This window comes from Camelus ferus, chromosome 25, assembly GCF_009834535.1.
Source record: "Camelus ferus isolate YT-003-E chromosome 25, BCGSAC_Cfer_1.0, whole genome shotgun sequence".
NCBI classification, from domain to species: Eukaryota; Metazoa; Chordata; class Mammalia; order Artiodactyla; family Camelidae; genus Camelus; species Camelus ferus.
In genome coordinates this window covers 2,979,946-2,997,100 of record NC_045720.1, presented here as the reverse complement: position 1 = coordinate 2,997,100, position 17,155 = coordinate 2,979,946, and the positions used below count along the sequence as shown (strand labels likewise).

General features: G+C 43.3%; 1 protein-coding gene across 3 annotated transcripts in view; it reads right to left on the bottom strand.

Annotated features, from left to right (window-relative positions):
- Window positions 1-17,155, bottom strand: part of TRAPPC9 (trafficking protein particle complex 9) — a 401,874-nt gene that overhangs the window by 368,877 nt on the left and 15,842 nt on the right. For 2 of the 3 annotated variants that reach the window (XM_032467928.1, XM_032467930.1), the window contains exons 4-5: window positions 15,990-16,118; window positions 7,167-7,193 (exon numbers count right to left, since the gene is read on the bottom strand). In XM_032467928.1, the coding sequence (XP_032323819.1) occupies window positions 7,167-7,193; window positions 15,990-16,118 (156 nt within the window). The remainder of the gene's footprint in view (window positions 1-7,166; window positions 7,194-15,989; window positions 16,119-17,155) is intronic. The other variant, XM_032467929.1, reaches the window with a different exon arrangement.

The window sequence follows — 17,155 nt, the reverse complement described above, 5'->3', positions numbered from 1 at the left end:
GCAAATGTCCCCCCACCCTTTAAAGAAAGGGCACCACTGCTGATGGTTTGCTCAACTCCAATACCGAGGCTGGGGGCGGGGGAGGCACACGCAGCAACCAGGGCAGTATCCTCGGCAGGAAGGTGAGAAGCGCTCACGGGAGAGCTCAGGGGGGCAGCCTGATTTAACTTCACTCAATAAAAGAATAACACACTCTAAAAATACTAGTATGCGATGGATTTGATCTTTCATGACATCTGTCAAGTTTCGACAGCCCACATGTTACATTATTGTGAACCAGTGAAACAAGGAGTCTACAGACAGGAAAAATCAATGCCACAAGCCGGCTGAAACCCAGGCTGAAGGAAAGGAAGAGAAAGGGCATAGTTAAGAAGAAGTGGGGAAAGGGTGGAAAAAAGGCAGCATCACAAGGGCTCTCAAGTTTCAATCCAACAATCGTTTAATCATTCATTCAAGAGAGTTACTGAGTTCCTATAAGGTGCAAGATTGTACAGAGGGCCCAGGATGGGAAGTCAACAAACAAAGAGTAAAACAAAGTAGAAACAAGAGGGAGTAAAGCAGAGACAAATGAAGCAGGCGAGAGAAAGGCAGAACCAACTGTAAAGAGAGAAGAACCACACACAACAAGGGCTTAGAACAGCAGTGCCAGGTGGCAAAGATCCCAGGAACAGCTGACAGGCTGGCGCTGCACGAGATCACGGACATCTGCCCTCTACCGAAGAGCAAAAGCCCTGCCATGTGGGTCCTACCAGCCCCCTCCGGCAGGGAACAGCAGGAAGACAGTGCCACCAGGAAGTCCGACGTTAAGCAAGAGTATGATAGACGGCTCCAGCACCAGAATTGCCTGGGGAAAAGGTGGGCTTCTTAGGAAACAGTACTGAGATGGCCTTTGGGAGAAAGATAAAACCGCATCCCTACCTCACAGCAAACCCAAGAACAAACTCCAGGTGATCTAGGATCTAAATGTAAAACAGAAAACCATAACAGAAGTTCAAAAAATATGGGTAAATTCTTCTAAAACCTGGTTACAGGTAAAGGCTCTCTAAATGTGATTCAAATCCAAAGGCAATTTTTAAAAATTGATCAATCCAATTACATAAAAATACAGGAAAACTACCATAAGCAAAGCCAAACATAAACAACAATCACAGGAAAATGTTTTCAACATGTATCACAAAGGGCTGATATCCCTGATATATAAAGAGATCATAAAAATTGAGAGAAAAAAATCCAACAGAACAAAATGAGCAAAAGATATGAGCAGATAATTCATAAAAGAGAAATATAAAAATGGTCCTCAAGCATTTAAAAAATGATTCAACTCCACTAATAGTAAGAGATGCCATTTCTCATGTATCTAGTTGGCAAAATGCAAAATCTTGAACAGGCTCTGTTGGTGAACCGCAGAGAGAAAGTGCTCCCGCGTACGGCCACTGCAAGTGCAAAATGGGGTGACCTTTACGCAGAGGAGCTTGGCAAGACCTAATAACAGTACATGTATGTTTACCTTTTGACCCAGTAATTCCACTTCTGGGAATTTATGCTAAAGACACAACTCCAACAACACAAAAACACACACGTACAAGGTTATTCACTGCAGCGTCATTTGTAATTACCGAGTATTGGAAACAACCAAATTGTCCAGGAAAGAAGACTGGTTAAGTAAGACATGTACACACAATGAAAATGAATGAGGATGATCTCTGATATGAACTGATTTCTGGGACATGTTGGTAAATACAAACATAATAAAGTAAAATAAAAAAACAAACAAAAAAAGCCAAGTACAAAAGATACATGTAATATGCTACCTTTTACACAAGAAATAGAAACAGGAACATCTGTTTAACAAAAAACACCAGAGAGAAAAACCAGGAGCAAATGAGATTCGCCACCTACAGGTAGGGGGGGAAGAGGGTGGGAGGGATAAAGGAGGAAGTGACACTTCTCAGGGGATAACTTTTTGTACAGTTTTGACTTGTGGAACCATGTTCATGATTAATAAGGATTGACTGATAATGGCAGACAAACAAAACAAATGAGCTTAAATAGATTTCAAATAAATAACATAATTACGCTGACAGGGAGGATTAAAGAACAACTACAAGTAACTCCTGATCGCAGTACCTTGTATGCTTGTCCTCAGTGTAAAGGCAAACAAACAAACAAAACAGTACTCTGAAAACTCAAAACATGGTTGAAAAAAATTAAAGACAACCTAAATAACTGGAAAGACATCCCATGTTCATGGATCAGAAGTCAATACTCTTGGAATGGCAGTACTCCCCAAAGTGACCCATATGTTCAATGTAATCTCTATCAAATCCCAGCTGGATTCTTTGCAGAAACTGACTAGCTGATACAATTCATATGGAAATTCAAGGGTCTCAGAATAACCAAAACAATCTTGAAAAAGAAGAACAAAGTGAGAAGACTTATAGTTCTCAACTTCAAAACTTACTACACCTTTATCTCTAGGTGAAGAGTTACAGGTAATTTTTTAATTTATTTTTTGTGCTTATCTTTATTTTCTAAATTTTCTACAATGAATATAACTTTTACAATAAGGAAAATAAAAGTAAGGTATTTTTTAAAACATGCAAACCTATTCATTCACTGGAAAAAAATTTTTTAACTATAAAGAGGTAAATAAATACCCAGTGAAAAGGGACTTCTTAAAAACAAGAGTGCGTTTACGTTTTCCATAAATTGAAAACTTAAAAGCACAAACACATCAAGTTTCTAGGGAAATTTGTGCAACATATTAACACAGTCATTTTCAAAAATTCTAACTAAACAATGAAAACCCAAGAAAGACAGGGAAAATCATATTTGATAGCCAACTTCAAACACATGGAGAGCAAAGGCCTAGAAATCACAGTTCCTGTAACTCTCATACTAACTCAGTATGAGAGGAAATTCTTCACTGAGGAGACAGTGGAATTCCATGCATAAGACAGGATAAACAGTACAAACCGCACTAGACACAGAGATGATTTTTTTTAAAAGAATTCTAAAGTTAGAACACTGCTGGAAAACTACAAAAACTCTGAAAAACAGATCAAAATACACACACACATATATATAAATATAAGAAGTCTGCTCCCATGTTGCATATAAATACAAACATTTTTGTTCACTCCTGGACACTAATCACTTTATTCAAGGAAGAATATTTTAACAACAAATAATCAATGTTACACTCTGTCAAATCTAGTTAATAAATTTACTCTGCCATGTAACCATAACGTGTCTAAGTTAGATCTAAAATTAGTGAAAATACCTTTGTATGATATGGTTTGTGGAACTCTTCTCAAAGTTCCAAGCTTAATTTTAAAATAGCAGGACTTCTATAATCTCTTTCTCCTTGTGAGATGAACACCACAGTCTGTTGCCAAAACTGTCATTACAATGATTCATGGGCACCATATTCTAACTAAACTGCTGGACAATAAGGCACTATCCAGACACTGTGACCAAACAAAATGAAACGTAAGACAATGACCCTATTCTGGAAGGCTTATAATCTATGTCAACTCTGGGGTTTTTATTTCATTGGTTAGCAAAATAAAATCAATTAAATACTTTCTTCTTTGAGCATTCTGTAAGTCATGACTCTACTTTAAGTGTCTTGACCAGGAAAAACTGAAGTATGACTTTATTAGGTCAATTAGCAACAATCATCACTGGGGGTGAGTAATAAAGAAATTAACTGACAGCAATGCTTCTGCCTACATTAGACCTAAAATCAACCTAAGGTGAGCTTTGCAAGGAGAATGAAGAGATGAAGTCCCCAGTGAGAAAAAAATTAATAAGAAACCAAAGAAGTAAAGACTTTTTCATTAACGATTCCTAGGAAGGGACAGAGATGCCGGAGACAAACATGCGGGCCTGAACTCCCACCACACCCCTAAGTAGCTGTGACCCTGATAAGTCAATGAACTTCTCTGCATCTCAGTTTCCTCATAAATAGACCAGGGACAACAGCACCTATCTCCTAGAACAGTCCTAAGAATTAAGTTATTTTATATATAAAGTTTATATACAATACCTCAGATCTTAGATATGACCTGAAAAGCACAGGCAACAAAGAAAACACAGATAAACTGGACGACTTCGTCAAAACCCAAAACTCCTGCACTTCAAAGAACGCCATCAAGAAAGTGAAAAGAACAACACACACGGGAAAATTTTTGCAAATCATGCATCTGATAAGGGATTTGTATCCTCAAGATAAAAAAGACTCTTACAACTCAATGATAGAAAGACAAATAACTCAATTAAAAAATGAATAAAGGATCTGAAAAGATTATTTTTCAAGGAAAACATACAAATGGCCAATAAGCACAAGGAAAAGACGCTCAGTATCATTAGCTGTAAGGGAAATCAAATCAAAACCACGAGGAGAAACCACTTCACGCTCGCTAGAATAGCGACAATCAAAAAGACCGTGACAGGTACTGATGAGGATACAGAGAAAGTGGAGCCCTGAGACCTTGCTGGTGAGAATGTAAAACAGTGCAACCACTTTGGAAAACAACCTGGCAGGTCTTCAAAGAGTTAAACATTTAGTTTCTGTATAACCCAAAAATTCCGCTTCCTGGGCACATATGGAAGAGAACTGAGAACATACGTCCACGTAAAAACTTCTACAGGAATGTTCACAGCGCCATTACCCATCACAGCGAAGGAGAAGAAACAACCCAAATGTCCATCACCTGATGAATGGGTAAACAAAAGCGGCCCATCCCTACAGTGGAATATTATTCAGTAATAGCAAAACATGAAGTCCTGATCCAGGCAACAACAACGTGGACAAACCTTGAAAACCTTACGCAGTGTGAAAGAAGTCAGTCACAAAAGACGATTCCATTTAGATGAAATGACTCGATTTACACGAAATGTACAGAACAGACAAAGCCCTAGAGAGAGAAAGTTGGTTGCCTGGGGCTGGGGGAGGAGGGGGGAGATGGGTAGTGACTGCTAATGGGTACAGGGCTTCCTGTTGGGGGATGAAGAAGGTCTCAGATCGACTGTGATGCACAGCTCTGGACACAGAGTACAAACCACTGCAGACTATAATGCATGAATTGTATTACAACTGTTAAGGGGGGAGAAAAGCACCTTGGACCAGTACCTTCCCACAGTAACTGCAAATTGCTAACTTATATTATAGGAAGAAGAAACTCCCCTCAACAAGAAAATAGGAAATCAGCAAATTTGAGTTAACTGACACTGGACAAAAGATCATTTCACTTGAAACAGTTACTGAACGTACATATTCAGAAATGATGAGGAAAACCAGTTTGACACCACGAAGAAGCATTCTGCTTCAACTGCAGATCAAGGCAGCTGCTAGAAATGACCGGAGAAGCCTGGTTCTTAAAACAAGAGGCAGAGACAACAACGAGACGGTGGTGAGGAAAGTACGCAGCAGAAAACCCAAAGCAGTTTGCTTCAAATAATCTCTCCACTGAAAATTCAAAAATAAAATGAAAGTGATGTGATGCTGTGCTGCCTCACGTGAACGGGCTTCCTCCGGAGCTGAACAGTTCTGCAACCCCGAACGTGAGCTGCTCAGATGCAGAGACTAAGGAGAATCGGCAAGGCTCCTGGGAGTCCCCAAGTGACTGCCCACCAGCACATTGACCACCGTCACATCTGCCAGGGCTGGAGCACAGAGAAGAAGAGACCGACGTCTGAAAGACACAGGAGATGTTGGCAAGGGAAGAAAAGGCTGCGGTTGGTCCTGGGACAAAGGCCTTATGAGCAGAGGCCAGAGGGCTGCAGGCGAACTGGAGTGGCCCTGGAGGGCAGCAGCGGACCACAGAGGGAGCAGAATCTCAATTCTCTCCTCGCTCTCCCTAGGGTAGGAGAGATCAAGCCCGCATCCTTCTCACCTGGAAGCATCACGGAAGATGCCTGGGATGCCGAGCCCTGGCTCTGTGTCCTTTCCTGCCAGCTTCAACCTCTCCAGTAGGGTCTTGACACATCCCTGAGTAACAACCCCACAAAACCACCCACACTCTTACTCCTGGCACTCGAAATTCAATTTCAGCTCTACACAACCTTACTTTGAAAAGTTTCAGAAATAAAAGATATTATATTCTTTTTATATCTCATCATATGACTGGTTTTTCTGATCGCTCTAAGCTACTTCCGCTTGGTAAAGCACCTAATTCTCCTGCAGGTGAATTCAGTACTTTCCATTGGGCATAACTAGCCAGTTTGGGCTCGCTAACTTCTATTGGTCAAATACCGATACATCTAATTGATTTCATTGTTCATCAATTTCAGCCGGGAGGTGAGGGAGTGTCACTCTGTTCCTCACCCACCTCAACTGTTTTCTCATCAGCAACTCAAGTCTCCTGAAAACAAAACAAAGCATTTGTTTCCCTTCCGCTACAGATTCCACACACCCAACAGGAAACATCAGCCTAGAGGAAAAATTCAACACAAATGTTAAAGCAAAAATCTACAAACCTGAAGCAACTCCACTTCAGAATCATGATACACAATGACATGAGAGTAAGTGTGTTGGTCACAAAGCAAGTGCCCGTCTGATTTCTATTCTTCAAAGGAAGGAAGGTTTTCATATTTTTTATTATCACTCTTTGTCACTGTTTCCAATTAAGCCAAAAAAAAATCGAGCTCATTATGAAATAATTAAGCACTTCTATAAGAGATTTCTGCTATATTAATTACAGAAGGCATTCAGAGTGGAAAGGAAAACCCACCTCTGTAAAAAATGCAAAATTTCTTCCCCCATTAAGAGCACATATACGAAATGCAACAGAGAATTCAAATTCATGTGGAGAGAAGCATAAGCCACAGAATGGGAGCAAAGTCATTACTATGAGTCAGTTCACAATTCACTGGACAAGCATGCTCGATGCATTCAGAGAATTTTAAAGGCACACTGCAAACCATTCACTTAGCCATGCTGGAGGAAGAATTTTCTTCTCCGACAGACAACATAAATCAAAAGGGTGCCCCCGTCAAACAAGGACCAAACAACAATCAGGCTTTTAACGGTTCTGATTTAAAGTTACTTAAATCAGCATGTTCCAAAGATCATAATCCAGAAATTTTAAGCATTCATTCACACCACCATGAAACAAGCACTTAAAAATAAGCCAAAGAAACTAAGCACATAGATCATGTACCTGGATCAATGAGAACTTCTTGTGCCCCTGGAAGAAAGAACAGGTCACGGTCTTTTATTTGAAAAACAAAACTTCTTTTAAAGATAACTGCTAAAACACATTTCATCGTTCACATTGCCTTGAAAAATGAGACACTTGTATCTGATCAGAAAAGCAATGCCGAGTGACAGTATGCTATAATTCAGCGCCTTTTTGCTTTAGAAGGAGGAGAAAGAAAAGCTACTGTTTCTCACGGCCTCTCCCGCTTTCTAAGCTCGTTCTTCCCAGCCCTCGAACCTCTTAAGCCCACCAATACGCCAACGACAAAAGAACACCAATCTATCTGGGTAAATACACGCCCACACCTTGGCCTGGAGGAGAAGAGTATCGGAAGGCTACACGGAGCCTACTCCTACCCTCCTGAAATCACACACACACACGCTGAGTTACTGAGCATGTCACAGTCTAAGGAGTTCCATCGTTTAGAAGGTCACTTTGTAGTTAGTTTAAAATGCGAAACGGTCAACTTCATTATTATCAGGAAGCTTTTGAAAGCCTTGATCATCTATCTGCTAAACCATCCAAGTATCAATGAGACCCAATTAGCCTTCTCTGTAGAATGTAATTTCCCATGACGGCAAAACACACCCCAAGTGGCACTGGATCCAAAACTCACAAATATCACTAGCTATGATCGTTTTTAAATGTGTTAACAAGATTCAAAAAGGTATGTCCCAACAACATTTAGTCTTACTAGCATATGTACTTAGCTGCCTACACAGAGGACAGGTCCCATGATGGTATCTAAGAGCTGCCTTGTGCGTTGCAATCTCTACTTTTAAATGCAGACACGGGGGAGGGTATCACTCAGCAGTAACACACGTGCTTAGCTCACAAGGCCCTGGCTTCAATCTCCAGCACCGCTATAAACATAAATAAATACAAGTAAAAACAAGTGCTTATAAAAAATAACAATAAAGTTATAAAAAACAAATGCAGCCTGAAACCCATCACAATCTATAAGCCACGGTTATAATAAAAAAACAGGTGCTTTCTACCGAATACTGACTGTATGTCAAACACAGTGCTTGACAACCACCACGTGTGGTTCTCGGCACTACAGAGCAGCCAGGGATGAGAAACCCTGCACTGCGGGCGAGGAGATGGAGCTTGCTGACCGTCCTGCTCCCCGGGACACCACGCCCAGGACAAGCGCTGACAGAGCTGCACTGAGGGGACATCCAGCTGCATGGAACCTCGGGGGACTGGGGATTCCCAGAAAACACTAAACACTGTCTGTTCAGTGAAAAAAACGGGCCAAATATATTACACTGTGCCATGTCCTTTAAATAGGGGATATGATTGAGACTTTTTTGATGTCTCCACGTCACTTTCACAATCATCAATTATTTGACCTCTCAGCACGTCCAGTGATGAACCGGACCCCATGTTAAGTGCACTCAGACAGCTGAGCTTTTAAAGCTGTTCTATAAAGTCTGTGAAAATCTGTCTATGCCTCATACAGGCGGTCAACCACCACTTCTCACCGATGTGGAGGCACCACCCAAAACAACCCCTCTGTGCCTTTCAACTCCCTTCATCCAATCCAGTCTTTCCAAAACAGCAAAGGACAAGCTCAACCACAGACAATGGACAGCTTGTTACCAAATGGACTTGAACATCTCATCGGACTCCCTGGAAGCCCTTTTCTTCTATTAAACCCACTTCCAGGTACTTCATAGCTTTCTGATTGGTAGACTTGGCACTGGCCTACTCAGAAAGCCTCATGTGCAGAGGGCTGGGGGGACAATAACCGGTGCTGTTGGAAGAAATCACTGTGAGAAAGAGGGGCACCCTCCAGCCAGGTCTCCACGGGTAGAAGTGCCTCGGTGTGCTCAGAAATTATACCGTTAGCATCACTGGGCTCCAATGGACTGATTTTGCATTAACCAAGCTCATAAGAGACTGATGCAAGAAAACCAGAGGTTTAACTTATTAATGTAACAGGAGACATGAAACTATGAACCAGACTAAAATATCGGAGTTCAACAGTCAGTACATTTTCTCCCCAACGGCACAATCATAGGCAGGAGGTCACATGGCAAGCATGGACAGAAGCAGAGCAAGAGGGGTTCCTAGATTAACTCGATGGACTAAATTTCTGTTATGAGAACAGACCTGCTGCCCAGAAAACAGTAACACTACTCACGGTGCGCTCTCCGTGGACAGTGGCTGAGCACCTGTTTAACTCTCCCTTCCCGTCTTCTCTGGGCTGACTGATGTACAGATGTACTGAGATCCACAGACACGCAGATACCTCTCAACAGCCAGAGTCTGTCCCTGGGAGCCTGGAAGCCGGACAGCCAGGGTTTAAGTCCCAGCTCTGCCACTTACGAGCTCTGGGACTTGGCCAACTGACTTACCCTCTTGTGCCTTAATTTCCACACCTGGAAAATTGGGGTAACAATCAACCTTCCTTCTCGGTTGTTGTGAAAATTTAAGGATTCGTTTCTGTAAAATGCTCAGAAAAGAATGTAGCACATTTTCAGTGCTCAACAAATGCCACCTATTAAAGTTATTCACAAATCTCCCTTCTAATCATCTTCTGTGTTTCCTGGCTAGTCTAAGTCCCAAAGGCTATCCTTATTTCCCCTTCTATAAACTCTTGGGAGCACCCTTCTGTCCCACCCCACCACCTGTTTAAACTGAGGGAGGGAGCACCTCCTCCCCACTCCTCCGGTCCTTGGGGGCGCTTCTGCCTCCACACCTCTGGCCCCTGGCCCACGGCCAGTCCTCCTCACACTAATGGAGGGAGTGTGAGTCCAGGGGGTTTGGGAGACAAACCCTTCTTTTCCCTTGGGTGCTGGCCACCCCAGGAAGCACCCAGGATGCTCAGCTCAATGACAAGACAGCCCTGTGCATGATGGGGCAGATCCTCTCAAGGGAAGGCCTGCTGTGGCCCAGAGCTGCCAGGACTGGGTGAGTCTCTAGTTCTGGGACACAGTATCAGGACACCCATTTTTCCGAAGCCCTGAAGTTCATGGAGAATGTGGCTTCCTCAGAAACAAAGGAGACATTTATCGCCCGCCTGCTCTTTTGCGTCATCTCTCAGTTGGCTGGCGGAGCAAACAAGTGTGTAATTATTGGGTCCCCTTAAGCCCCAACATACACAAATTCTGTGGCTTATGGTTGGCTCAGGGTGACTGTGTAATGGTTCTAACTCAGCTGAGGCTAAATAACAAGTATAGGAACTACTGACCTTCCTCGAATACTATCTTTCGTCATAAAACCAGCTTTTCCTATTTTAATTTCTCAGTAATTGCCAAAGACTGTAAAATGATGGCTTCATACAAAACAGTAGCTAAAGTTTATGAGACCTTTTGAGATACCCACTGTGCTAAACACTTCACATAATTTCTAATTCTCACAATTCTACAAAGCAGATATGAGGGTCCCCATCTCACAGACGAGGGGAAAACTCAGAACGAACTGACTCAGGTTCACGTGGCTCAGTGGCAGTGCGTGCACGCAAACCCAAGTCAAAAAGCTACACCCCTTCCTCCACATACCAAATCACCTGCAGCTAATTAATACACAGCAGCGGGTTCAGTACTCAGGGAGCTCAATGCATTTTTCAGCTTGAAGGTGCTCCAGAGACTGCTTCTATCTGCTTTATAAAATCATGGCTCACTGGTTTCTAATACTGGAAGAAAAGTCCAATTTTGCCATTGTTTGCACAGCAAGTCTGAAATTTTCACAGTGAGATGACAGAATAAAAATAAGATATAACTAGAATAAATTTTCCAGGTAGCCAGACTTAATGGACATTGTGCTATCCTGAAGCATTAAACAAAGAAATCAAATTAAAGGAACGTTGTTTAAGCCTTCTTTTACAAACAGGAAAATTGACCATAAAAAGGTGCAACAGCGCCACCTATGGCCAGAAAGGCCTTCCACGTTGCTTGGAAACATGCAACACAAAAATTGCCTGTATGTAAGGTTTTTAAAAACAGGATGCTCAGAGTCTGTAACTAAAAGCTTATCTAGCACATACTGAATTCTGCTTCAGGGAAGGGAGTGGTATTCAGTATTTAATCTGAAATTGTTAATACTCCTGAATATAAACAAAAGAAAGGGTCATGGAAAGTCATCTAAGAGTAAGGAATCCAGGCCAGCCTCTTCCTTTTACAGAAAAGGGAGACTGAGACCCGGGATCTGTCCTGGCAGTCAGCAGCAAAGCTCTCCTAGTCCTCGTGTCTTGCACTGTATCAAAAACTAACAGATCGGTATTAGCCCTATATTCATAAAAGTCACGTCTGTATTCTTCCAACGGTAGGTAATCTTAAGTGTCTTGCAAAATAGTTCCCCAAGAGACAGGACATCACACAATTTTGTTGAAATACAAAAGCATTTATTTACATATTAAAACAACATGAACTCTCCTTTTACTCCCTCTATTAAGAAAAGTGACAGATGTCAAATAAATGTTTTGATTGTTTAAAACCTATTCAGGGGTACAGAAAAAAAATCAAAATTTTCTTCAATCATGAAAATAATCATTGTTGACTTTTCTAAACTTAATAGTTGTGGTCAGATTCCTACGAATTTAAAGGTTCTAGCGGATGGTTACATGGCAATACGAATCCTGACTTGTAAGAATACATTCTGTATAAATAATCTTCAAGGTCGTCTGTTTAAGGCAATTTAACTAGTCCTACTTACTAGAATGGCACTGATTTCATCAAAACATACTGCACTAAAAAAAGTCACTGAATCCTTGTTACTTGAAGTCATATTCATATATATCACACATACATAATGAATATGCACCAGAAATAAGCCGCCCTCGTCAGTATTCAGAGCCAATCCTTCTAAACTGTCACTGTGACAGCGGACTTTTATTGAGTACCTCTGGGTGCTTTGTGTACAAGTCATCTAACTCTCACAGTCAGACGAGGTAAATAACATTAATCAAATTTCACAAGTGAGGAAATGTACTTAAGCCATGAAAAACAACTTACATATTTATCATCAGGAAAGAAAAGAGTAAAGATTTTACTTTCTCTCAATATTTGCTGACAATCTTTTCTTCCGTACTAAAGATGACATAAAACCAATTTAGTCTTTATAACTTTTTCTCTCAGCAAGCATCCCTGGAGAAAAACGAGCAATAAGTCACTAGCAATGGTTGGACTTTCAAAGCCCACTTCTCTTCTGCACTGGCATCATTTCTAATGTTTTGTTTTTAGTGCTTGCAGAGCACTAAGATAAGAAATATTAACTTTTTAGGTCATTAGCTGAGAATAAAACATTGTGAAAATGTACAATTTTAATCTATGCCACTCTGTCTCATACTCTCACTAGTATCTCTTCCTTTAAAGCCTCATCAGGCTGAGATCACTAAAATCGGTCATTTATGGACTCACAGGAGTTAGGAAACCACTCAATGGGAGGCTGGTAAGAGGAGCGATTAAGAATGCACACTGTGTGGCCTGGGCTCCAGGCCAGCTGCGTGTGATGTGGGACAAGCGGCCCCATCTCTCAATCCCTCACCTGCAAAAAGGAGACACTGATACATACCCTCAAACACCTGCCACGAGGTAAAACACAAGGAAAGCATTTAGGCTTTGGGAGGTACCCACTTGCTCAGAGCTATTTTGGTCATTATGACGATGATGATGACTGTTAATAAGTTAAGCTCGACCAAAAAGTAGAAATCATCATAAAGGAGAAACATTTATAAGTCAATGAGCCTTTCCTTTTGGATGGATTGCAGAATGTTCTATTGATTTTTTAATAAACCAAGTTTTGTCCATTAATTATAGACTTACAGGTTCATGGACAAGTCTCCAGAAAAAGAATTAGAGGCCTCTAACCTCTGAAACTAAGGAAGTAAAGTTAAAAAAAAATTCAAGGGAGAAGAGGATAGCTCAGTCGGGCAAGCACGTGCTTATTAGCAAGTGAGAGGTTCTCAGTTCAGTCTCCAGCACATCCACCTAAAAAAACCATTATTTAAACAAGGGGAGAATTCAAGCAGAAAGAGGGAGGGACTACAGGACTCTTTTGGAGACTAAACTCAGATTTAACAGGGGGTGAAAAAACCCCTTTTCTCAGGTTCTTAGAATTTGCTAATGGTGTGATAAACGGTGCAACCTGAGCTGGTGAGGCTGCACGCACTGCTGCCTCTGCCTGACTTCTCCTGCTCTCTTGCCTCATGGAAGACAAGAAGCAGTGATACTCCCTGGTTTGGTTTCATCTTCCTCACAAATTCACACACGGTTCACTGGTAGGAGCAAAATTACCACTGTTTCTTTTCTGGTATGTCTGAGGAAGAATGGTGGTGCCTCATTACTGCTTCTAGTGAAATCTAGGCAGGCGGCTCCAAGGAGTCAGCATTTAGCCCTGGAAGGCGCAAGGCACGCCCGGGCCTGGAGCATCAGGGCGGGGACACGCGGCTGCAGCACAGCCTCTCATCCCGGCTGCACCTCGTCTTTACTTGTCTCACGTTGCCCTGTTTTTATCACACTTCCGTTGAACAGCCTTTTATGTGTTTGGGGAGTTTATCTTGCCATCCTCTCCCTCCTGGTTCTCTGTGCCCACCTGTCCCCCTGCAGTTCCTTCTGTGTTCTGTGACTTTAAAAGAAGAGGGGGGAAGGGTTTCAGATTTTGTTTGTTTGTTTGTTTGTTTGTTTCTCCTTAGCAGTAGGACTTGACATTTTCAATTTTGGAAGAACTAAAAGATAAATAAACTGGGGTTTTTTGTTAAAAAAGAAAAAACAAAACCCTTTTCTCAGAGGAAATCTTGAAAACTATGTAAACCAGATCTGAAATGTCTAGTCTTGTAACATCGTTCATGAATTCGTATTGCCAAGTCTTAAAACTACTCGATAACCCACAGTAGGGATGCTGATAACAGTAACAGCTGCGAACACGGACCAAGCGCCGGCTGGGGCCACCCTGTCCTGGCATCTCTTCCCGAGGCCTCCCTGGGCCGAGGTCACTGAACTCGCTCATTCGTGTGCATCTGACCCCCCCCCCCCACCAGCCCTTGGAGGGAGGGAAGCACTGCTATCGCCTTCCCCACCGACAGACACGGCCACTGGGGCACAGAGACTAGCCCACTCAGGCCACAGCGGCACTAAAGGACACCTGTGCTCCCGCCGCTCCGCTGCTGAGACGGGAAGCTCAGGTGCCAGTCCGAGGGGGAGTGTGAAATGACCGGTCTGCCTGGCCCCCGCCTCAGAGAGGAGGCGCCGTGAGTTCCTGATGCAGGGTGAGACCGCCGCCACAGACTGGCCCGGCTTGACGCTGACATCCAAGGCGAAGCAGCGGGTACACACGTGCATTCATGACGTCAGCTCGTCCACGGGTCTGGGCCCGTCACGGCCTGAACGGGGCGAAACCGTCCCGCGCCTCAGTGAGGGGAGCGCAGCTCTTTCAGGTCCCACCGGGCTTCACTGGCTGCTCCCCGACTCCCCCACAGCCTGTCTTCCACGATTAAAGGTCTCAAGCTTTTTACACTACCCAAACTACATAAAGGCGTTTCTGCAGATGGAGCACCTTTTCAGGCTTAAACTTTTTTCGCCTACGCTCGGCAAGGGGAAGAAAGAAACACGACCCTGCAAAGTCTCGGAGCCTCACCACTTACCCGAGAAGAGCGGTCTCAGCACATGATGACCTCACACTGCAGGGTGAGAACAAAACAAAGCCGTCCCCAACCACAGGCACTCCCAGAGGGAGCAGAGGACCGCGGGACTTAGAAAGCTGAACCTCCTCCCAGAGACAGCAGGGACGACAGCAAGGGTAAACACAGGCGGGGAACACTGACGGGAGGGACCTCAGGCCGGAATCAAGCGCAGGGAAGGGGGAGCAGAGACATTCTGACCTGAACTCCTCTATCACTTCCCAGCCTGCTTCACGCCCCTCTCCAATAACCGAGGCCCCAATAAACCTCTAGAACGGTCTGATAAAGAATGATGCAATATCTTCCAGAGCCATCACAGATTCATCTAAGCATTTCTACAAAGAGCGCACCCAGATTCAGACCATGCGGCTGCACTGACGGTTCATAAAGGTGGTCTCTGCACAATTTGTTGATGGTGGGGGCTGGTATAAATCGGGGAAAAGGAAATTTAAGGCATTTCCTCGTCTAATACACACTTACTACCGTGGGCTTTCTCTTTGGACGGAAAAGTCTATAAAAATCTCATGGATCAAAAAACACCTCACAGTTCTGTGTCCCACCTGGATCTCTGCACCCTTTGTTACTAACTTTGTGACAATATGACAGCTACGTCCTGAACCATTTAAGGCAAGTTCATTCATTAGGGGCCAAAAGGGTAAAGACATTCAGTGATCATTTGTAGGTCTGCTCCTCCAAAGAAGATTTTTTTTTTCTTTACTCTCTGTTAAGTGCTAACGAACATAACCAAATCCAACTTCACTCAGTTAGAGAACTAGGTCAACCAGAAAAATAAGTAACAGCCCCCAGGCCCTAAATTAGCTGGTAAAATTGACATCTGGGGTTAACTTCACCAAATACCCAGGAATTATGAAAAGGACCCAGACACAGAACTTCAAGGTCAGTCTACCATGAAATGTTATGCACCTGTTCCAGAAATCAATCACTGTAATCCACTAATATCATTCAGTAAGACTCAATAAGATCAACACATACTCAATAAAATCAGAATAAAACGTCTCGTGTGCAGGATTCCTGACTCAACGGATTTTACACTTTATTTAAGCAATAGCCAAGCTTAACTCACAGGGACAGTAATGAATTACTCTTGCTTGCTTAAGGGCTGCAAACGAGCCCAGCACAGAGGCACGGGCGGAGCTTACCTGGGCGGTGTCTGTTGGCTGCCTCGGCAGGAAGTGAGCTGCCCTGGAACCTCCGAGCCCCAGCTTTGCCACCAGTCCCAGCAGGATAGTGGTAGATGACAGAGGCTGAACACAGCCCCTCGAGGGCAGCTGGGCATTAAAATGAAAGTACAATGAACAAAGTTAGAGGCCATCCTCAGCTCGGACCGCAGTGACTAAGAACGATTTAGAAAGCCTGCTTACATGCAAATGCCGATTTTCTCCCCCAAACACAGATCAAACCCACAGATCGCTGGTTCTGCTACAAACAGGAACATGCCACCTTTTCTGCTCTGTATGCCCGTGTCCAGGCTGGCAACACGGAAGACTCATGGTGCTCAGGGTCCCACTGAGGGGCAAGCACACACGTGAGACGGGCCATCTACTCCTTCAACTAACCAAGAGTCTAGTGCACACTATGCGGCAGGCTCTGGGCCAGAAGCTGGCCCTGCGTAGGGATGAGGGGTGTAGCAGAAAGTGCCCTGGACTGAAAACACTTAAAATGATAGCACCCAAAGCAGTACCAAAATACCTTTCCGCACCCTTCACCCTAAATGCATCTGCCCCACCAGGCCTGCCTCCTCAAAGGCGGCCACATTTAATGGCTGCAACCTTTTGCTCTCCTCTCACTGGCAGTTCCACCCAGAGAACCTTGGGCTGCCGCACGCCTGACAAGCTGTGCTACTGTTTTCACCTGTATTCATTAGCTCTGCGGGTCTCAAACTTCTTGGTCTTAGAACTCTCTGACACTCTGAAAAACCACTGAGGATCACAAAGAGTGCTTCTGTGTGTGCATGCAGGTTACATCTACAGACACTTACCATATTTGAAAATAAAACTAGGGGAGAGGGATATAGCTCAGGGGTAGAGCACATGCTTAGCACGCACGGGGTCCTGGGGTCAATCCCCAGTCCCTCCATAAAAAAAAAAAAGGAAGAAGAAAAGTAGAAAAGGATTTTAAAATGTATGTGTTCATTCCTATTAAAATAATAATAAGCCCATCACATGTTAAATTTTTGGGAAAAATAACTGCTTCCCAAAACAGAAACAATCCGCCAGAAGAGTAGCACTGTTTTACATTCTTACAGATTTCCTTCCTGTCCAGCCCGACACGAGTGAGCTGGGCCCTCTCATCTGCTTCTGCGCTC